Source organism: Pseudopodoces humilis, chromosome 22 (assembly GCF_049639895.1).
Source record: "Pseudopodoces humilis isolate 2021_Gansu_Grassland_sample_001 chromosome 22, ASM4963989v1, whole genome shotgun sequence".
NCBI lineage: Eukaryota > Metazoa > Chordata > Aves > Passeriformes > Paridae > Pseudopodoces > Pseudopodoces humilis.
The window spans coordinates 5,677,582-5,699,480 of NC_142221.1; the positions used below are offsets into that span (position 1 = coordinate 5,677,582).

Consider the following 21,899-nt stretch of genomic DNA (forward strand, 5'->3'; position numbering starts at 1 on the left):
TACCTGGATAGCAGCAAGTGTGTCCCCGTAATCCTCACTGGCTACCAGTGTCATTTTCTCATTGATCCAGGCTTCTTCTTCCTCAACATTTGCTACAAACTGCTGATACTCCAGAGACTCCTCAAGACGCTGACCCCTGGGTGGGGAAGGCAAAACTAGTCAGTGTTGCTTTGAGACGTATTGAGATGTAAGATGTAAAAACAACGTGCAGAGCCTGAAGCCTATCATTCACACTTCACTCCTCCAGCAGCAGCCATGGCTGGAGCTCTACAAATTCCTTGGACTACAAAGCCGGCAACTGCCAAAGGAATGAAACAAATTCTCTCCCAACAATTTCTAATCAGGAAAAATCTCCTGGTAGTAGATTAAAGCCAGCTGATTGCAAGGCTGTGGTTCCCAACTGGTGCAAGAAAAGGCTAAACACAACATACACCTCAAAAGGAGGTTCATGTTTCTACTGAAGAACATTGTGAGTAGTCTTGTAGAGTCCAATCATTGATAGATGCTGTTACATCATATACCTAATACCCTGAAATTCTGTATGTCTGATCATTATGAGTCCATGTAACTTTGAATTAATACTGAATTTTACAGAAATTCATACCTAGCAGATGCCAACTGTTTTAACTCTTTCCAGTGATCCACAAACTGAGCCAGTCTCTGCTGTATCTCCTCCTTTCCAATTGTGTTGTCATCTGAAAGCTTCTTACCCGTGTCCAAAACACCCTGCAGAGAAACAGTTATTGGAACACCACCTGCCTTCCTCATGTGCATTGTTTGGGGTCCAGCAAAGATACTGCCTGCTTTCATGTCTTCTACAATCAAGAAAGATGCTGCTTATAGAGAAATCTGTCATGGGGAGAGGCATTCACCTGGATAGCAGGTTCGTGGGCAGCTAATTCTGCTTCTAAGCGCTTGTGTTTCTTCCTCAGATTCTGCACACCGGTCAGGTCTCTGCCATAGTCCTCTGAGCTAACCAACAGTTTTTTCTCCCTAGATTCAACAGAGAAGAGAGAAAGATAAAATATGAAAATTACTTCTAAAAGTCCAGTCTGACAAAGAAAACAAAAGACCCCTCAGATACACAACTGCTGTGCTATCGCACAAAGATCTTGGATGTAAAAAGTTGTGTACAGGAGTTATTAGCAAACAGCAAGTGGCTCTTGGCAGCACATTCCTGTGTGAGGGGAAGAAGGTGATTTCATTTATCTTTGAAGGACAGGATTCCTCTGTACTATTTTATTTTTAAAAATATAGATGTCTTTTGTTAAGCTGTCCAATTTTTATTTATTTTAAAAGCATGACAAAGAAGTATTCTAATTGGAATGATTTCTATCAGCCTCACGTCTTTCCCTCCTCCTGAGGTACTAACACCAATGTGGAAAGACCATTTGATTCATTACAAGAACTGGATAGAATCAAGAAAGTACTTGAAACTGAAAAAGGTTTGAATTTTTGGTAGGAGCTTTCCCTAAAAAGACTAAAATGAAATGTCTGAATCTAAACAAGGTTTTTTTGCTTACAGGGATTTGACCAAAGTAAACTGCAGATATGAAACCACACCCAAAACAGTTTTTCTGGAATGACAGCAAAGGTGATCTCCTGTAGACACACATAGATGTTGAAAGGCAGCTCTAAAGCCACACTAAAGGATATGAGTGTCATTGGGAAGCCCAGAACTTCCCAAATACCCACTTGATCCAGGACTCCTCATCGTCCATGTCACGGAAGAACTGGTGCAGGCGGTGGCTCTCGTTGAGCTTGGCGCGGCGGGCGCTGGCCATGCCCTTGATGCGCTGGAAGCGCCCATTGATGGTCTCGCGCTTGTCCTTCACTTGGGACGTGTCAAAGGCACTGCTGGTCATCAGACTGTCAGCCTGGCTGTTCAGGTCCTTCAGGCGGTCCTGGACACAGTGGGGAGAGAGCAGGGATTGCTCAGAGCTTGTTTCTGTGCTCAGTATGTCAGGATGAAAATCAGAATCTGACTCACAGTCACAGGTTTTGTTAAAACCGCATTTTGACAAGTCTGTGACTGCAGCAGGTATCAGGACCTGTACCTATAGAATTTGCTTATGACTATGATTTATCTTCCAAAACTAAAAGGAAAAGCAATACCTCATGAGCAGATATGTCAGCTTCCAGTAACTGGTGTTTTTTCAGGAGGTTGTTAACAGATGCCAAGTCCTTCCCATAGTCCTCAGATGCCAACAAAGCTTCCACCTGGGGATGGAACAACAAATCGTGTTTCACAAACTCCTTGAACCTATAATGGTTTAAGACCATGCAAATTACTTCTCAATTTTCTACTAAACCTTTACCTTGTCACCTGTTTAATACCTAAAAGGTTCCATGCAAATTTGCTTCTTCTCACCTTAGTGTTTATAACTAATAACAAGAACACATACACGAGAATTTTACTAGTAATAAAGTTTGTTTTTTTTTTAATAAACCTCAAAAGTAAAAGAGTAAAGACTTGCTCAAAAGTAAACAGTGCTCCACAAAATCTAACATCAACAAAAGTAATAAAAACTGAAAAGAAACTGCTTTGCAAGTTATTAATTCCAAGCTTATTACCTCTGAAAGCCAAAAGTCAAAGTCCTTGATTCCAGTATTGAAATTCTGTTGCTTATTAGCTTCTTTCAGTTTTTGACTCTTCTCTGCTGATTTCTGTACCAGGAATTGCCACTGGTCAGCCAGGGCAGCCAGGCGTGCCTGTCAGAAAGTGGGAAAAATAGTAAATGTCACAAATGAAACATGAAAATGCCAGAACATGGTGGAAGTTTGGCTGTTGATTCCAGACACGCAAGTTAGAGTCACTATTTCATGCTGCCTCAATCAGAAGATCAGAAAATTTATCCTCCTTGAGACCAAAGCAGAATGATTTGCCTGATCTACACTGTGTAGTTGAAATACAAAAGCTTCTATAAAGCAAGGTTTGTTCTAGATGGACACTGTCCTGCCTCAGTTATCAAAACACTGCTCAAAGCAAAGCCAAGCAAGCCTTGAAGGTGCCCACCTTGACGGCATCCTCGCTGCCGGCACACGCGCCCCTCTCGATGAGGGAGTTGCCCATGTCGATAACACCGCGGATGCGGTCGGCGTTGGCGTGGAGCTCAGCTTCAAAGGCCTGGTGCTTCTGGTGTTTGCTCTGCAAGGACAAACCCAACACCATCAGGCACTGCACAAAGGGCTCCTCCATTGTTCTCATGGGCTGGGTTGTCACCAGCTTTTTGCACAGGCTGAGCTGAAGAAGCTCTCTCTGGGCAGGGTATTTACTGCTTGCTGCAGTGGTTACTCTCATTACTTGGGTAACCACCACGTTTTGACGTGCAAAACTGTGTGTGAGCTGATATACACAACTCTGGCAGCATGTCCTGCATTTCAGAGGTGCCAATGCAAAGTTCCCTGCACTGAGCTGAGCTGTTACTGCAGTAAATGTTCCTAGTTTTCAATGCACCCCTTTGAAAAGCAGCAATTACATATATCCTGAGTAGAGTAGATCATCCTTTCTACTCCTACAGTAATTGCACAAATTCCTACTTCCCTTCCTAATCTATAGGTAGTGAAAAGAAACCACTGCTCCAGCTTATCTGTTTTCTGCACAGTTGTGATATTAGACATACACAGCCCCATTATATATACATATATAGAGAGAGAAAAATACTGAATTAACAGCCAAAAACTTCTATAAAAAACATAACTGAATTATTTGGTAAGAATTTTTCTCTGCTAAGTTGAGAGCACCATGAGAACAACAGGAGCCTTGGTGTGGGAAGGAGTGTGCAGCTCTCATGTATCCATGATCCATCCACCCACCAGGAATATGACAACAGCACAAAAGAGACAAGACAGAATTTGCAAGTATGAACTGGAAATGCAAGTGACACTGGACATGGGTAGAGAGTGTCCTAGAGGATGGAATGAAAGGAAATGTTAGATCAAAAATAAAAAAGGAAAAATACTATAGCACTGGTATGAGAAATTCTGCATTAACTGCTTCATTTTGGGAACTGTAAATCCCAAATCCTGAGATTATAAAAGCATATTCTTCAAAGCTAGATCCACCAACTTAGCAAATTCAATTTATAAGCTGCCAATTGTGTCCCTCCATATAATTACCATGACAACAAATTGCAGACAAGCCTTTCTAGTTTAATTTTTTTTTCCAACTAAAAAGATAGTAATTTAATGTACCACACTCTGAAGTGACAAATGATTCTTTCATTTCTTACTCGTTAGAACAAAGAAAGAGGAAGCTATCTTCTCCCTCCACATATCCTCATTTTACTCCACTTCTTGGATTCTTATAAGTGCTGTCAGCTTTCCATCTGGTACATCTCTTTTTCTGGAGTGTTCTGTTTTATTCCCTTCTATACTATTGCAAGAACTAAGCCAATCAAGATCTATCATTTACTAAATCCTCCATCTTCAGCATTTGTTTCTACAAACAAAAGCTCATGGATTTGGCATTATGCCCTGTGTTAAATCACCACAAGTGATGATCAAACAACCAAATTCCTGAAAAAGTGGGATAGAACCCCATTTTCCTATGGGCTAGATCCTAAAAAAGCCTAAACAACATCATAAATTAAACAGATCATGCAGAACACCTGCAAAACAAATACATAAATAAATGATGCTGAATAGGAATTAACAAGAAAGCCACACCCATAGGACGAGGATCAACAGCTGTACCTGGATGGAGGTCAAGAACTAACAGAAAACAAAGAGATTGCATGAACTGATGGATGGAGTAGCAACCAGAGCTTGGGCTTACACAGAAGCTTATACAGAGAAAATAAATGCACATACCAGGGCTAGTCCAAACTACTTACCAGCAGTTTGGAAAGCTATAAAACAGATTGAGAGAAGTAGTTCAGTGCATTCATACTACTTCATGAACCCAAATTAAAACATAAGAGGTAACTTTATTCCTTAATACTGAAAAATAAATTAGATTTCACATTTTATAATGTAAAAGAGTTGAGACCCAAGAATTCCATTTCCTTATTTTATTGTCTAGATGCTGGGAGAGAGACACAACGGCCACTTGGGTTTCTTTAGGAAACTTTCTGCTGCAGAGACCACATATCTTATTAATTATATGCATGAATAATTAATTAGAGGCATGAATTATTACTAACCAAGTCCTATTTTGGGTCTCCTTTCATGCATAATGTAACTTCCATTTTCTCCTTGTTAAAAGGAGAACATGTCCAACATGATGCACTATTCTTTCATATCTGAACAAGAATTCCTGAGCATGGATTTTCAAACCAGAGGAGGCCTTGCAAAGTTAACAATGATATTCTGATTTTTAAGCCAAGAACCACATTCACCTGGATATTTGTGGGATCCTTATAGGACTCATCACTTGCAGTCTGGAGCTTTTCACTGATCCAGGCTTCTATTTCGTCCACATCACGACTGAACTGCTGGAGGGTCTGAGACTCTCCCAGCTTTGATCTCTTCTCAATCATTTGGGCTTTCAAACGAAGCCACCTGCAGTAATTTGACACATACAATGAACAAAACACTAGAGCCACATGAGGCATCACCTTCAACAGCTACAGAACATCCCTAAAGATGATTTCCAGTCATCTGCCTTCTCCTCCCAGGGCAGCACTGACCTGTCCAGAACCTCGTTGCGTCTGTTGGCAATGACTCCCTTGGCATAATGATCTGCAGCAATCAGCTGGTCAGCAAAGGACTGCAGGACAGCAATTTTCTCTTCCTATTCAAACCAGAAACCATGAATTAGAACTGTAGTTCCCTAAAGCAAATGATGAGCAGTACCTAGAACAGAACAAGCCTTTTTATCTGCTTTAAATTTACATTACTGGGGTCCTATGACGGAAGTCTCTCTTCTACAGTACTGCAGAGTTCAACTTAGAACACTTTTCACCTGTGGTATTTAGGAAAAAAGGATCTTTTGGGCTAAAAACTCCAGCAGTATGACCTCTCAATAAATCTAGGCAACTTTCTGCTACAAGAAACTGGAAATATACTCTTTTCTTCCCCAAATAAAGGGAAAAAGTAATTTTTTATCAGTAAATTTACACAAATATTTGCCACTATGTCTACACTGTCTGTAGGCAGTGAAATACATCCTGATCTGCATAAGCTGCTTCCAAACTTCTGCAGCAAATTCCACATGGCTGAATATTTGGAACTGAACTTCAGAAGCCATACATGGCAGGAACTCCTTTTGCCAATAATTCACATGAGAAAAAGGCAACTCTTTTCCCCTTACTTCAGCTATGCTCCTCACCTGGACATTGATTGCTTTATCAAAATCTTCATGTTTCTTGATGAGTGCCTCCACACTGTCTAAGGAGTCTCCTTTATCCTCTGTATTTAGGAAAGCCTCCCGGGCAGCCATCCAGTTTTCAGCTTGTTCACAGTCCCGATGAAACAGCTGGGAAAAAAAAGATCTAAAGCATCAGCAAGACAGATCAAGAGCACTGTTATAACCATGAAATGATAAACTCCTTAATGAAAAGAGGAATTATTTTTCTTATCCAAACTGCAGCAGAGTACCTGTAGTTCCAGGCACTGGTCCAGCATCATTCTGCGCTGGACCCAGGCCTTCTCCAGGTCTGTCCGTTCTTGGTCCAGAATATCCAGTTTCTCCTTGATCTCTGGGCTGGCATAGTGTCCATGGGCTAGAAGTTGTTGTCCAAACTGTTCAAATGCCTGGAAAGTGCCAGCTCTTGCATCTATTTCTGTGCGGTGTTCCTGCAAGGGGCAGAGATGTGCTGCTCAATAACCAGAGCTGGAACTGATCTATTTTTGGAATTCTAATTTGAAAATGTCAGAAAAAAGAAACATTAGTTGATATTTATGACACACTTTCACATACCTGATGCCTTTCCAATAAAGCTTCAGCTCCAGTCACATCCTTTGCAAGCTCATCTGAGGAGACCAGGCCCCGGATCCCATTGATCCAAGACATGAGGTCCCTGTGAACACACAGTAATAGGGAATTTTTCCCTCCCTCCACTGAAATAAGTCACAACAGGGAGAACAGTCCTTTTCTGAACCCTCCACAGGAATATTCCTGTGGAACAATAAGCCATGTATACTTCATTAATAATAAACAAATTGAGAGGGGGAATCGCAGCATTACCTGAAGTCACTGAGGAAACGCTGCAGGTCATGAGAATCTCCAAGCTTCTCTTTGCGCTGGTCAGCACGTTTTCCCAGACTATTCCAAGCCTGATTCAACTCAGTGCATTTTTCTTGGAGATCTTCAGCAGATTCTGGATGTGACTGGATCAGACGCTGGGCAGTTTCACCAAGAGAATTCACCTAGGATTAGAGGAAGGGAAATGAGCACAATGAAGACAGAGAGAACTGCTATAGTTAAATAATTTCTGGTAGATAAAAAGAAAGCTTTGGGTTTTATTCCTCAGAATCTCACCTTGTCTCCCAGTGCTGCTAAGTCTCTCTCAAAGCCTTCATGTTTGCGTTGCAGAGCCTGAACACTGGCCAGGTCATGCCCATAGTTGTCTGTATTTAATGCTTGATTTTTCTCCTCTATCCATTCTTTGGTTTCATCAGCATCTCTGATTTGAAAGAAGGAAAGGCAAAAAGAGAATTAAAAGACCACTGTCCACTGAACAAGCTGGGCGTTGAATATGATTTGTTTAGAATAGGTTCTGCTATATTTTAGAATTCTTGATAGACAAAGATTTTGAGTCAAGACCAAACAAACCCCTCACCTGTGGAATCTCTGGACCTCGTGGGCACTGCCCAACAACTGGCTCCTCTCCTCTGCCAGCTGCTGCAGGGATCTCCAGCGCTCATTCAGCTCCTGGATGAGGGATTTGAAAAGTCAAGACTGGCCTTTCACTACAGCTGAAGGTTACTAAATTCTGCTTAATTCCAGAAGAATGCAAAAATTCAGATAGCTTAGTTAAATAAAATAATTTGAAAGGTTTCTCCTGAGTTGTAAAACCAAATGATTTTATATACATAAGACAGTGATGTAACTTGAGAAGCAAATGCTGTATATACTAATGCTTCTTTCAATAAATTTATTCAGAAGAGTTTATAAAGCTTAATAAAGACAAAGACTATGGAAAAGGAGGGTAAAAAATGTTCAAAACTTCTAAATCAGGTCAGAAGAAGTTGTGGAATTACCTTGATTGAGTTGAAGGTTGCCACAGTATGTACCATCAAACGTGCAGACTGTGTGAAAAGGCAGAAATAAAAAATATAGCATTGAAGTCAACTCCAACCAAAAGCAAAACCAGACTGCAAGTTTTTACTAAATTTAAATAGAAACCACTAATAAAGACAATGTAAGTAAATTACAGAAGCAATTATTTATAATTGGTTGTAATATCTAAGGTATTATAGAGCAGAGTAAGAATAGTCAGAATTCACAAGTGAGCACTGTCATGTTAGTGTAAACTGAAGCAAACATCTTAATGAGGACAAAGAAGAGGAAAATTAAAGGCAACATTCAGTACATGAATTAAAAACCCCCAAAATCTTAGTCATAGTTTGCTAAGTTTTATAAGACTCTTAGAATTCAATGTACATGTTTATAATTTGCAGAAGATTCTTAAAAAGTCACCAGTTCCTGGGAACATGTCTGCATTTTCTGTCAAAATATTGCACACTAACTGGTTTCCATACATTCACACAACTTAAAAGATGTACAAGCAGCTTTAAGTCTAACAGGATGGATGCAAGACATAAAACATGGGAATGAAATGCTAGGGAAAACACATTGTTGGGTAATTTAAAAAAAATTTAAGATATTTTTGTGCTTTAGCAGGTGACAGCTCTTCCATTGTAATCATCTAATGAATGGAGAAAGGCTTCTTGTAACTATTGTAGTAAATGAGCTGGAGATGACTAATAGAATACAGCATATTTCTTACTAAAGGAGTATTGACATAAATGGTTTTGACTTTGAGGAATAAAAAAATTTTTGTTGTAGCAAGCTGAAAGCAAAGAACTCATACAAAATGAACAAGGGATTATTCAACATCTACTGCCCAGAAACTGGAATTGCCCTTATAGTACAAGCTCAAAACTGAACAGAGGTAAAAACCAGGCTGTTGACAATTTCTATGGCACAGGAGAAGCAAATGGTCTAAAAACGATTATGTGCCATACTTTTTGTTTTATTTTCTTGTTGTGTGCTACTAAGCAATGACACCTACCTTCCAAGGAGAGGCTGTCTTAGAATCAGTTTCATCCTGTTTGAAAATGTGAAGAAACAGCTTTAAATACGAAGCAGAATCTAAAACTATCAGAATACAGTAAAAAAAATCTTGAAAATATCTCTGTGTTCAATCCTTAACAGAGTAAATACATTTTTTCATGCAAGTATTTGTATCAATCTGGGTTATGCTGCTTGCTTAGATCTGTGATGTGGGGCAAGACACTCAGGAAATAAAGGGATCGTAGATAAGATAGTCTTTGAATGTCCATCCAAAGTCATTAGTGAGTTCCATCATGGAAATGATCTCCAATTATGACTGAACTTCTCCTTGTACATCCCAAACCTGTTAAAATTGCCACTCCATCCACCTCAGAAATTAACACTTACCCTGGGCATCCCATAGACTTCCTGCAAAGGAGACAGGACAAAGAGTTTGTTATTTTCTAACAGAAAATATTTCTCCCAACATGCTTCACCTTAGTGGGCACAGGATAAATTTACAGCACAAATATATAGAAAGCTGTCAAAAAAACCCAAACCAAAACAGAAAACCCACAAACCTCCTCCACTCTGAATTGTGCTCTATTTTATTTCTCTTTCTCCCTAGCATTGCTCACCCATTTTCCTGCAAATAAAGGCTAAATTTCAAATTTATATGAAGCAAAGTTAATGCATGGATTATCAACAACTTTTAATATTATTCTAAAGACTTTCCATTCCTAAAAAAACAAAGGAAAAAGCTCTAGATGCTGTTGCTATTTTTTTAGAATTATTAAAAAATATAATAAAGGTCTTCTTGGGATGGCCACACTAGAGAACAGTCTGAATCTTGCAATGCCAGGCAAAGACAACAGACAAAAGAAAGGAGGAAAATCTTTTGCTTCTTAAATTAGATTAAGGCAGAAAAAAAGAGCACCTGTTGCTGTACAGCTTGTACTTCATCTGCCATCAGCCCTTCTGACTCCAAGTCCTTGGCAACCTTGTTTATATCCTTCAGTCGTGACTCGTTGGCTTTGAGATCCTACACAGAACAGGGAAATATCCCAGAATTAAAATTCACCCAGGCAAAACACGTGGGACAAGGTGGCTCAGCAGGAGCACACAGTGTGTGAACAGCAGGAACTGAGTGACCCTGAGTTCCCAGAGAGCCTGTGCCAGGGAATCCCAGCTGCCAGATTATTTTTCCCCCATATTTCAGGGAAACAACTTTACAGATGTAAACCAAATGCATCTTTCCTTTCAATAGGAATAGCTTAACTGAAGGTTATGCTTTACACAAAGTGAAATTCCTCCAAAGCTTGGCAGACTCTACTGCAAAGTGTTGAAAGAGAGTTTCAGCTCTCTGGGAGCTGAGAAGCATGAGGCAACCAGGGGAATGTAATCAAACTGAAGACACTTGAATGTGGGATTCTCTATCCTCACAAAATGAAATAAAAAGTTAATATATACCTTCCATGGACCTTTTGTGTCAAATCAAAGCCATGTTTCCTTATCAGCTATGAAGAATTGTCAGGGATACATGACCAGAAAGCCTGAAGGGAAAGGCCAAAATTAACATACATGTCATGCAACATCACAACATACCTTCTGAAAATCATCAAATTTCTTCTGCAGAACCTCCACCTGCTCCAGATCAGCACCCACTTCCTCACTGGTGAGTGCTGCTTCCTTCTCATTGATCCACTGCTGGAGCTCGTTGGCTTCACGGAAAAGCATGAACTTCTTGCAGCTTTTTTCCAACATTCCTTTACGCTTTTCTCCCAGTTCCAGGAGAGAGTGATACCTGGGACAAGCAGGAAAGGAAAGCAGGGAACAGTCAGATGGAACCGAGTCCAATCACAGGCATTTCCCAAGTACTGGGGTCCCCAAAAATGGGGGATCCCTGACCTTATGCTCTTTTCTGCTACAGGATGAGCTATTCGTGCAGTTGGGAATGAAGACTGTCCGTGTCTCTCCTCCACATGGATTGCACACCAAAATGGGAACTCCCACATGCAACACCTCACTGGGCAAATGCAAACCCAAATCACAGCCTAGGCTGGAGTAGGCTCTTAAACCACTGCATCACTGCAGGGCACTAACGACTCCATAGGCCCTTACTTGTCAAGAGGTATTTTCCTAGAGTACATCAAGTTTGGCATCCAATTATGAAAATGCACCAGCCTCCAGCTTTAGGACTTAAACATCTTCACTAGCCATTTTCCAGTGTAAAATCTGCTGAATGTTTAAGCAAGGTATGTATCTTTGATAGCACACCTATATTCAACTGGGAAATCCACAAAACTCATTTCATGTACACTTTTTATACCTGTGGAATTCTCAAAATCAGTGATATAACTACTCCTTTACATTAGGACAAAAAGTGAATCTTAAAAATGTTTAAATTGGACTGCACAGGCAAATAAACCTTTTAACACCAGCCAGTTATTTAAAACCACCTTGTAATCAACTAGACACAGACAAAAATAGCTTTCCCAAGCTAATGCTGAAAAAAGCCAAGAGCGGTTTTGCAGCCACCGATACTGAATTACAAATCTCTCTAGTAATGCATAATGCCTGTTTTTTAAAAACCTGCATTCAGAAAAACCACAATTTTAATACTCATTCTTACTTTAAGTCTTCTACAAGATGAGACATTTTAGCTGCATCTAGAAGGGTTTTTTATGTCCTGAATCAGTTTGGACATTGGTCTACCACATAGATCAACAGCAATAGATTCTCACTATTAAGCGTATTTCTTCTAATGTTATTAAATCAAATAATACCAGACACTGCTGAGGTACCTGCAGGGACCTCAAATGGGGATGTTTTAATTTCCCACCCCGAAGCACAAGGGCACATTCTGAGCAGTTATAACCTTCCAGCTTGAGGAGTTCAATCCTGCAGCATTTTCCTAACCAACAGCTCAGAGATGACAAAGTCTCCTGATAAAAATCCTCAGTATCCTAGGCTGTAATGTCTATTTACCAAAGTGTAAATCAGCTCTCCTTCCATAGAAGCAGAGACTTTGTGGCTTCCTGTTTACTGTAGTTTAAGAGTGGGCAGAAAGGAACTAAGAATCTTTCATATTAGGTTTAAATAGAAACTTTCTACCGTGACTTGAAAACACTGATTTGAAGCCTGTCCTAACTGTGGCTGTTTGCCTCAGCAAACAATGTTGGGTATTAAATACTTGTAAAACTCAGAGGATCTGGGGCAAGACTCAGAAACAGACCTAACCTAAGAGTTGCTTTGCAACACTTGAGAGATTTACATAAAAGTTTCAATTTTCAAGAAATATATTTTTGCATGGCTATGAAAAGCCAGGAACAGCCAAGAAACACTGTGGCTTTGGATTTCCCAGCAACTTCCACCAGTAAGATGAAAACTTGTTATCTTTTCCAGGAGACATGAACACAGGCTTCAAAATTTAGTTAATGTTAAAATTAAGAAATAATCACCCTACATAAATAATAGTTTTTGACTACTCAGCACGAATGTTACTTTATATGATAAACCATGACAACTCCACTCTTCCCAAACTCATTCAGATGAGATGCAATATTTGGTAGATGTATTTTATATATATTTATATAAACAAACTAATATTTCTATCAGCACCTCAGAAAACACAGGACATGCTTTATAAGGAAAACAGTCTAGATAGCCCTAAAGCCTCTTTGGTAAGCAAAACCACTGTGATGGAATAAACATGAACCAATTTAGCAGCAGAGAGGTGCCCAGCAAGATAAGCAGCTGGTTGTGAGGAACAGAGGAAACACAGACCACCACATTCATCTAAACTAATCCTCATTGCAGAAATGGCCTCTTTCAAGTCTCTTTGGAGCAGCGTTCCCAAAGAAAGAAACAAAGGGAGGATGAACAGTGACAGTGTGGAGACAGCATGGTTTAGGAAAGGGCTAATCCTACTCACAGTTCTTCGACCTGTTTCATACGCAGAGATACACTGCCGACCTCCTTAGTAATGAGAGTCCTGCACAGACAGGGAGCACAGCAAATGCATGCGAAAAATTAGTCAGATTAACAAAAATAATGAAAGCAGCAGGTCCATCCGTGGCTGGTAGGAGATGGGTAAGAGTTCACATTTAAATGGAGAAAATTAGGTGTTGTTCAGAAGCAAACAAAGCAAATCAGACCAGGAGTACAGTTCATGTCAGGAAACCTCAGCAGTACAGTTAAGCTCTCTCTATAAGGTCTCCTCACTCCCTCACTATTGTGCCATAGGATTGGAAACTAAAAGGTGGTCCCCTCTCCTTAGCTCTAAAATAAGGCACCCTGTTCTAGTTAGTAAAAGCTATATGCAAACCCATGGAGAGAATGATATCATTAAAATCCTGACCAGTGTGCCACAATTTTCCAGCATTTTTTCTTGGTGCTGGTATAAAGGTTTTTTGTTATGGGTTGGTGGGGTTTTTTTTAGTGATTTAATTTTAATTTTTTAATTCTAGAGCTAAGGCTAGTAACTATTGCATGGCACTGCAAAAACTGATGACTCAACACAACTGAGTGTGAGGAAATTCTCACACAGAATGACAGCATAGCTGTGCAAACAGATAGGAGTATACAAAAAACTTTCAGCTTCAGCTTTCAAGTGGCTTGATAAGATGAGCCAGCACTCACAGCTATCACCCACAGCCCTTGCTTGAATTAATCTCCAGCCACCATGTGCTTCAAGAAGGTCATTACCAAGTGGCCTTGCAGTTTTCTGTTTGCAACGATATGATGCTCTCTTAAAAAAGATGATAAAAATTGAAAAAAAAAAGAAGGGGGGACACATTTTAGCTCCTATAATGGCAACAAATATTGGCACCACATTTCAGAAAAAATAGTGATGAGCTAGCAGCAAAGTAGCCCCAACACATAAGGAGGGCATCTCCAGGGGCAGCCCTGTATAGGGAGAGCACTGTACTTAATGGAATCAAATTTAAGAAAGCTTTTCAAAACAGATCACACATTAAGAAGTGACGACTACATATGCAAGAGTTGCTTAGTACATATATAACTCACAAACAAGTTTAAATAGTTAGGTACAACAACAAAAGGAACACATAAAATAGTCAAGTCAGACAGTAAGTTGAGGTCTAGTGTCATGAGTTTAACAGTTAAAAATGGGAAAAGCAACAAGAAAATCTAGAGTAGGAATAAAACAACTGAATCTGGTGCCTCTGGCAAAGGAGCCCCTTGTTTTGCTCCAATTAATTACTCCCTAGTGTAAGAAGCATTAACCTAAGCTGGTGGCAATCTGTGAGGCAAAGGGCAAGCCAGCTAATGCTGGCAGTGTCATATCTCATCAGTTAGATCTTACTGGTTGTCGATTTGCTCCTGTCGCAGTGCTATGCTGCCCTGCTCCTCCAGGAGGTTCTCTCGGGATGCAGACTGGGCAGGATCCAGTTTTTTCACATAGGCAGCTGGTACAAATCCCTGACGGTCATTGACTTCCACCTTCCACCAGTCCTGGAATCAAAAAAACCCACAAAGCAACCACTGTGAAGCCATCATCAAGAGCATAAAGAATGCTGGGACTGAATGCTGTAAATCAGAGACTTCTATTAACACAAGGAAACCAGTGATGCTGTCAACAGTTTGCTCTTGTTATGGAGAATTTCAAACTGTCTTTTGAAGATGGAAATCTTACTCCTCTGTCTCCCCTTGTATTTGGCCAAAAATTCCTCCACATCAGGGAATTAAAGTTCTCAGACACATGCCCTGTCTTGGAAAAGTTGGCAGCTGTAGAGGAGTGATGGAAATGAAGTGTGGAGGTTCAGCTGAAGTGCTGAATGGGGACATGGGCTAAATGTGCCAAAACCAAACAAAGAACATGGCACTGAGGGAGCCAAGCAGGGCAGAAAAGCAGGAGGCCAGAACCCACTTTGTTGGTGCTGTTGAGTAAGGTGAGAATGTCTCCCTTCTTCATTGTCACCTCCCGGGGACTCTTCTCCTGGTAATCATAGAGTGCCAGAACAAGTTCTTTTCCAGTTTCATCATCTGTGGGAGCAACTTGTTGCTGAAAAAAAAAGAGAACAAGAAAAAATGAACTGTTCCATGTTTATTATAATCAATGCTGTTGCACTAGAATAGACTTCAGCCTTAGTTAAGGCTACTGTAGAGTCAGTTTAGGTGCTGTCTGGGCTCAAACCCTGAAAACCACCACATTAAATTGTTTTATTTCAAAACAATACAGCTGTCTTATGATTATAGAAACACACTGCTAAGTTTTTTGAGAAAATCAAGCACACTCTGCAATAACCTCTCAAAACCAATTATTGGCTCAACTGTTATTGAGCTTTGTTTTTACCTTTTGCTGATCCATGAATTTTAGGTACATGATTAGCAGCTTTCCTTACCCTGCATGATTGGGCCTGTTCCCTCAGTGCCTGGATGCTGCTGCCATAAGCGGAGAGATCAGACATCAAAGCTTCATGTTTCTTCAGAAGAGCCTGAAAGTGGATGATAATAACAACATGCACACCTTGCCTTTTTTTACAAATATGCCTCTGCTTAAAATATATACTTTGACTCCATACAAAGGGAATGTGGGTTTTTCAGAGCTGCCAGCCTTGTGACTCTCATGGGAATAATCACTTCTATTTATTCACAGGCTAGATAGCGGTCCTAATGCTTCTGGTGCTTTGCCTCTACCTTACCTCAGCTACATTCTTTTGTTCTGAAATAACTATTTCCAGAGTGATATAAGTTTAAAATGAGCCTTTAAACTGCAACTCATGTGGATAAAATGTCTTTCAGCACTGCCTGGGACCTGGTGTTTGACTGCAGAATGGTATCAATAAAACAAATGCAGACAAAAAAAAATTACTTCCAGACTAATGAACTCCTGAAAACCAGACTCATCCTGAAATGCTCATCCTATGAGGATTTTGCTGATAATATTTTCATTATACTTAAAAAACCAAAACCCTGTAAAAGTGAATACAGAGGTAAACCTTCCTCATAGTTGGTTTAATATACTAAGCAGCAGAATTTCATATGCAACAGCAACTAAGATACAGGAAAATATGTCATCTTTTGACTAAGAGCCAAAATCTTGCTTGATGCAAGAATCTGCCCTCTTTGTTAAGAACCCTGAAATTATCACAGCTCTTTTTACCACTGGACAAATCCTCACTGTACTTATGCAAAATTGATTTAAACAAGAATCTCAAATACCTCAGCAGAATCTTCATCTTTCCCATAGTCTGTACTGCCTACAATGGGCTCCTTTTCCCTCATCCAGGATTCAGCCTCATTAGCATCAGCAAAGTACTGCTGAGCCTGCAGGGAATCCTCCAGGTCCTGCCGACGCTGAGATGCTTTGGCTTTCAGAGAGTCCCACTTCTGGTTTAGCTCGTTCAGTTTGATTTTCACATCCTCAGCTGCAAAGTGCCCTATGGAACAGAAGCAGAGGGAACTGAATGACTTCAGCAGACAAAACCAACAGACATTAAAAGATTACTTGTAATTCTTTGAAGTCACAGAAATAAGACCAATTTAAAGACTATTCAGACTAAAATTATAAAAACATAACTCAGCTGGTCCTGCCTCAGACTGGAAAACACTGAACCTGTCAATCAAGCCATACTAGCATATCTTAACCATAAGGAATAAAATGAGACCCATCATAACATTTCTCAATGATGAAACAGAAAAGGTCATCTCTTTCCAGAGTTCTGGCAGCAGACAAATATTATTTCAGACCTGCAGGATTTTTTAATTAATTTTTTTTTTTTTTTTTAATTTTCATGTTAAAAATACACAGTCAGAAACAAAGATGCCTATTTACTTAAAAGCAAGAATTACTGTCTTTGTAGAGAATTCTCTCACACATCATGGTTATGTAACCTCTGATAGAATCCTTTAACAGATTTAATTATAAAGACTAAGGCACAAAATTGCTAAATAAATGTTCATCAAGAGTAGACTGATTTGTCAAAATTATGACAGGTTCCCATCTAGGAACCTATTTTTATTTTCAAGTGAAAGAATGACCAGAAGTTCATCCTGCTAGCAGGTACCTGCCTATTATCAGGATAAAATCAGGCAATAATTTGTAACTGTGTTAGGCCAAAGGACAAAAGATTGGGCCAGAGTTAAAAAATGTTGAGACATACCTTCTTCCACCATAGCATTTCCCTTCTGCGTGACTGCTTTAATGCGAGGCTCATGGCCTGCAATTTCTGCCTGCAAAGCCTGGTGCTTCTTTAGCAAATTCTGGACACCAATTAAGTCCTTGCCTGAAAGATACAAAATAATTAGTCAGCTAAAGCAGAGTCACTAGATGAAACAAAAATTTCAAGGCAGCTGCAGCCAGCACTACACGAACTTGCACAGGGAGAACTCTAACAATGAAGACAGAGCACTATGTGAACTATGATACCAGTGGAATTACAAAAGCAACATAACAGAGACCCAGAGCAATGGCAAAGAGGTAACTCTGGGCAAGGTTAATTACACCTAACAGCTCTGAAATTTCAGGGAACGTTCTATAGGGACACAATTTATAACAGAGCAAGTCTGACATGTAAATCCTAGAGATACAGGATGGACAAACCTCTGTTGGTTGAAGCTGCAATAGGTTCTTTTTCTCTAATCCAGGTCTCTTCATCCTCAATGTCACGGAAAAGCTGCTGCAAGCGAAGAGAATCTGCAAGTTTCTGCTTGCGAGCTACCATGGGGTCTTTCAGAGCTTCATAACGAGCCACTAAAGCTTCTTGTTTCTTCTTGATGTTGTCAGCATCAAAGTGCCCAGCCTCCTGGAACTGGCGTGCCTGGATGGTAATGCCATCTATCCGATCCTAAAATTGATCCAGCAACAGCATTAGGTCAGAATTTCTGTGAGGTTGCTGCAGTGACTGAGAAGTTAATTTCTATTAAAGTTATAAAGGTATTATCTTAGAGACATAAAAGTTATGTTTCAATTCAAAATTATTCTTGATAAGCAAACTGTAAAACCCAAAGCTAAAGAAATGATAAAAAACCAAACCAGCTAAGGTCTCTGACTGAGCATCTCTGAAAATACCATCTTTTGAGTGAGCAGATTTGAAAAGGCAGGAATAAAAATTATTTCCCTTACCTGATGGGCAGCAACATCTGCCTCTAGCAGTGCGTGCTTCTTCTGAAGATTCTGGACATTAGTAAGATCTTTCCCATAATCATCAGATGCCAAGTGTCCTTCTACTTCATACAGCCAGAGCTCAATGTCCTCCACATTGCGATTAAACTGCTGCTGCTGATTGGCTTCTCGCAGTTTTATACCTGTGAGAGATGGGTAAGAGTAGAACAGGACAAGGTAAGTGAAGTGGAAACTGAAGTTAACTCATTTTCTCTCTCCTCCCAGCTAAACTCTCTAGAAATTTGCCCCTATTCCTCTGAGCAAGTCATACCTTTGAGCTCAGTGGCCTCCAGAAGTTTCTTCCACAAGCTGATGACTTCATTCATGCGAGCTGCCACCTCATTGGACGCGTAGTGCTTGACATCAATCAGCTTCTGGCCAGCTTTCTCCAGGGCATCAATACGACTCTGGTTAGCAGACAGCTCTGCTTCAAAAGCCTGGTGTTTCTGAACTTTACCTTGCAAGTTGGAGGGATCCTACACATGAAGGAAGAAATAGAACATTTCAATACAAAATCAGTACCCAAAGGTCTCTGAAGAATTTTTGAAACTGGACTGAATTCATAGACATGCCACGGTGTAACCAGAGGATATGGTGCCAAAAATACGCCTTAAATCAGAGTTCTTAAGCTACTGGTTAGGCACAATTACTGCACAATGGGAAAATGCCTCTTGGGGTCAGGAAGAAATTACACAATTCGTCCTGTTGCCATTAATATCACTGACTATCAGCAACATTTTGGCTGATGTTGCTTTGTGTCATTAGACTGACACAATGCTTAAAAGCATTCCACCATTCATCTTTGTGTTTACCTTGTAGGCCTCATCAGTTGCAGTTTTCATCTTTTCATTAACCCAGCTCTTAAGCTCATCAGAATCTCGGAAAAACTGCTGCAGATGGAAAGAATCTGCCAGCTGAGTGCGGCGGTGCATGGCTCTTTCATGAAGGGCATTTCGGCGGCTCAGCAGCTGAAAAAAAAAAAGAAAGCAAAAGGTTTTTAAATTCTAAAGAACTGCCACCATACCCCTCTTGGGACAACTCCACTGACATATCCTATATTGAAGTCAAACCAAGTAAAATAATAAAGCAGAACAAGATTTAAAGTCTACAGTCCAAATGTATTTTGGGTACTTACAGCATCTCTGCGTGTAGCAACATCGTCCATGGCATAGTGGTTATTCTGAATCAACTTAGTAGCAAACTCATCTAATGCCTAGAGGGAAAACAAGTTCCCATTTATTTGGTGTAATAGAAATTGCTTATGCAAATTTGCTTAGTATATCAATTCCCCAAAGTTCATCACAGTAAAACTGGCAGAAAGCCATTAGCACATCTATCCTTAGGCCCCTTTCTCTCTGTATCCTAATCCTCTCCATGTGGAAGAGGGCAGGTTTTTGATAAATATTCATTCACCTGGGTGCTGATACGATAAGGAAGCACCAGGTTGTCCAGCTCTGAGATGGAAATCCCACACCTTTTCCACTATTTTCCATTTTAGAGACAATACCTATTATTTAGAGCTAATACATCCCACATAACAGAAGATCATTCTGCGAAGCAAACCCCATCCTTTACCACCCTCCCCCAGTGTCTCCTCCCCAGTCAATAAACACCCTTGTTTCACTTCTTGTCCATTTAGTAATGATGTAATGTCAATGTCTTACTGTGATTTTCTCCTCTTGGGCACTTAGTGATTTCTCAAAGTCTTCATGCTTCTTTAGAAGAGCCTCCACACTGTCCAGAGAATCACCAAGATCTTCATTCAGCAGAAATGCCTGAAGTAAGGACACAAACATATTTTTATGTTTCCATACTCAGCTGCTCTAAGTGAGCTCAAGCACAGCCAGGGATATTTCCTGCCATATGTTATTACTGAAAGGTAAAGATGGCATACTGGCATGGTGTTTGCTTTATGCTTCCAACGGTCAATAATTCTCTTTAGCTTCCTATTCAACCAGCATTTTACAAGAGTTAACACACACAAAAGCCACATCAAGCCCACACACAGCTCATAGTTCCATCATTCGATGGAAACAGCCATTGCACCATTTAAGGCAGTCAGATAAATTACCCTGCACAGCACCCACTCACTCGTAGGTGTTTATGGCACTGCCCGCAAGCAATACCAATTGCTTAAGCTTACAGAAGACTACCCAGAAATTAAAGTCCACCATATCTGGAGAATTCAAAGATGTGCACTCACTTCTTGTTTGCTCATCCAGTTGTCAACTTGTTCAGTGTCTCTGTAGAAAAGCTGCAGGTCCATGCACTGCTCATACTGCTGTCTGCGGAGTTCCCACAGCTCCAGCAAGGCAGACCTTTCATCTGAGAGGATGGTCAGCTAATCCATTGGAAAGAGGAATATATTATAATTTTACTTAACACTCTAGTTCACTTCCATCTCAATGTAAAATCAAATTGTGACTCTAAAAAAGTGGTTGGCACTGAACTGAAAATGACCTCCTGTCTTAACAATGAAATCTCCAGTTCTTGATGTGATCATCCTTTTAAATTAAGGGACAGGAGAAAGAGCTAGAATTCCTCTAGGGGCTCTTGCTCACAACTTACCTTTTCTTTAACTTCATCAGAAGCGTAGTGCCCAGCAGAGAGCAAAGCCTGGCCTGACTCATCAGCAGATTTGAAGCTGTCTTCATGAGCATCAATTTCTCCCTATGGAAGGAGATGTGAAAAAGCTGTTACCAAAATTTAGCTTAGCACAGGGTGTCAGAATTACCTTACAATACACATAAGGTAGGTATAAATTCCTCCATTAAAACGAAACTATAAGTTTATTTGAGCTTCATCTTTCTGCTTAATTATAGGAATTCCTCATGATGGAGAACTAAAATAGTCATTAATCCAAATGGCTGCTATCAGGCCTATTTTTTATAAAATAGTATATCTACCATCTAGAAACAATCTAAAAATATTAAATCAGTACCATGTTAGTTGCATAATCAAAGAATTCCAGTGCGACAACACTGACTCAGAGACTGTGTTAGACATACAAATCAGAGGGCTGCTGACTGGACTTGGCTGCATAACCACTCTACCTTATGTTCCTGATGTCTGTCTAGAAGGGCTTCTGCCCCAGCCACATCATTGGCAAGTTCATCAGCATTTATGAGAGCCTTCATCTCAGTCACCCAGCTGGTGAGGTCTCTGAAGTCCGCGAGAAAGCGCTGCAGCCTTAGGTAAGCAAAGGAAAAAATTATTTGGAATAATTAATTTGCAGAGTTTCTCTCCCCTTTCCCCAAAGCAAGGGTTACAAACATAAAAGCTGTTCCTCAGATACAAATAAAACAACACAAAAATGTGCTCAGAATATTAAACAACTAAATATGCTTTCAATCAAAAATAAGTCTTTGGAAGTTATGAAAATGTTGGGTTCTAAATCAATGTCTCAAAGATACAATATAAATAATATGCAAAATGTAAGTAAGATTAATATTCCTAACAACACACTGAGAACAACAGAAATCAAAATATAGTTCTCAAGATAATCCACAGGGCTGCTTCTGTCACAACCATAACAGTGTGGGGAAGAGAGAACTGACAGAAAATTTCAACTGCACGTGCCTCAGACTTAAAACAAGCAAACAAATCCTCACA

The 21,899-nt window shown here is 40.0% G+C and overlaps 1 protein-coding gene across 13 annotated transcripts in view; it reads right to left on the bottom strand.

The window, feature by feature from the left end:
• Positions 1–21,899, bottom strand: part of SPTAN1 (spectrin alpha, non-erythrocytic 1) — a 46,119-nt gene that overhangs the window by 9,759 nt on the left and 14,461 nt on the right. For 4 of the 13 annotated variants that reach the window (XM_014256262.2, XM_088065626.1, XM_014256265.1 and 1 more), the window contains 36 exons: positions 21,341–21,476; positions 20,856–20,957; positions 20,491–20,628; positions 19,952–20,062; positions 19,423–19,500; positions 19,100–19,255; positions 18,559–18,763; positions 18,249–18,430; positions 17,727–17,970; positions 17,287–17,409; positions 16,346–16,563; positions 15,526–15,618; positions 15,051–15,185; positions 14,487–14,635; positions 13,095–13,154; positions 10,766–10,964; positions 10,098–10,202; positions 9,569–9,589; positions 9,180–9,215; positions 8,146–8,193; positions 7,725–7,816; positions 7,424–7,568; positions 7,130–7,311; positions 6,863–6,962; positions 6,541–6,738; positions 6,272–6,418; positions 5,631–5,734; positions 5,340–5,502; positions 4,836–4,850; positions 3,017–3,148; positions 2,575–2,712; positions 2,116–2,220; positions 1,696–1,904; positions 873–993; positions 605–726; positions 4–136 (listed from right to left, as the gene is read on the bottom strand). In XM_014256262.2, the coding sequence (XP_014111737.1) occupies positions 4–136; positions 605–726; positions 873–993; positions 1,696–1,904; positions 2,116–2,220; positions 2,575–2,712; positions 3,017–3,148; positions 4,836–4,850; positions 5,340–5,502; positions 5,631–5,734; positions 6,272–6,418; positions 6,541–6,738; positions 6,863–6,962; positions 7,130–7,311; positions 7,424–7,568; positions 7,725–7,816; positions 8,146–8,193; positions 9,180–9,215; positions 9,569–9,589; positions 10,098–10,202; positions 10,766–10,964; positions 13,095–13,154; positions 14,487–14,635; positions 15,051–15,185; positions 15,526–15,618; positions 16,346–16,563; positions 17,287–17,409; positions 17,727–17,970; positions 18,249–18,430; positions 18,559–18,763; positions 19,100–19,255; positions 19,423–19,500; positions 19,952–20,062; positions 20,491–20,628; positions 20,856–20,957; positions 21,341–21,476 (4,645 nt within the window). The remainder of the gene's footprint in view (positions 1–3; positions 137–604; positions 727–872; positions 994–1,695; positions 1,905–2,115; positions 2,221–2,574; positions 2,713–3,016; positions 3,149–4,835; positions 4,851–5,339; positions 5,503–5,630; positions 5,735–6,271; positions 6,419–6,540; positions 6,739–6,862; positions 6,963–7,129; positions 7,312–7,423; positions 7,569–7,724; positions 7,817–8,145; positions 8,194–9,179; positions 9,216–9,568; positions 9,590–10,097; positions 10,203–10,765; positions 10,965–13,094; positions 13,155–14,486; positions 14,636–15,050; positions 15,186–15,525; positions 15,619–16,345; positions 16,564–17,286; positions 17,410–17,726; positions 17,971–18,248; positions 18,431–18,558; positions 18,764–19,099; positions 19,256–19,422; positions 19,501–19,951; positions 20,063–20,490; positions 20,629–20,855; positions 20,958–21,340; positions 21,477–21,899) is intronic. The other 9 variants (XM_088065628.1, XM_014256267.1, XM_014256264.1 and 6 more) reach the window with 3 other exon arrangements.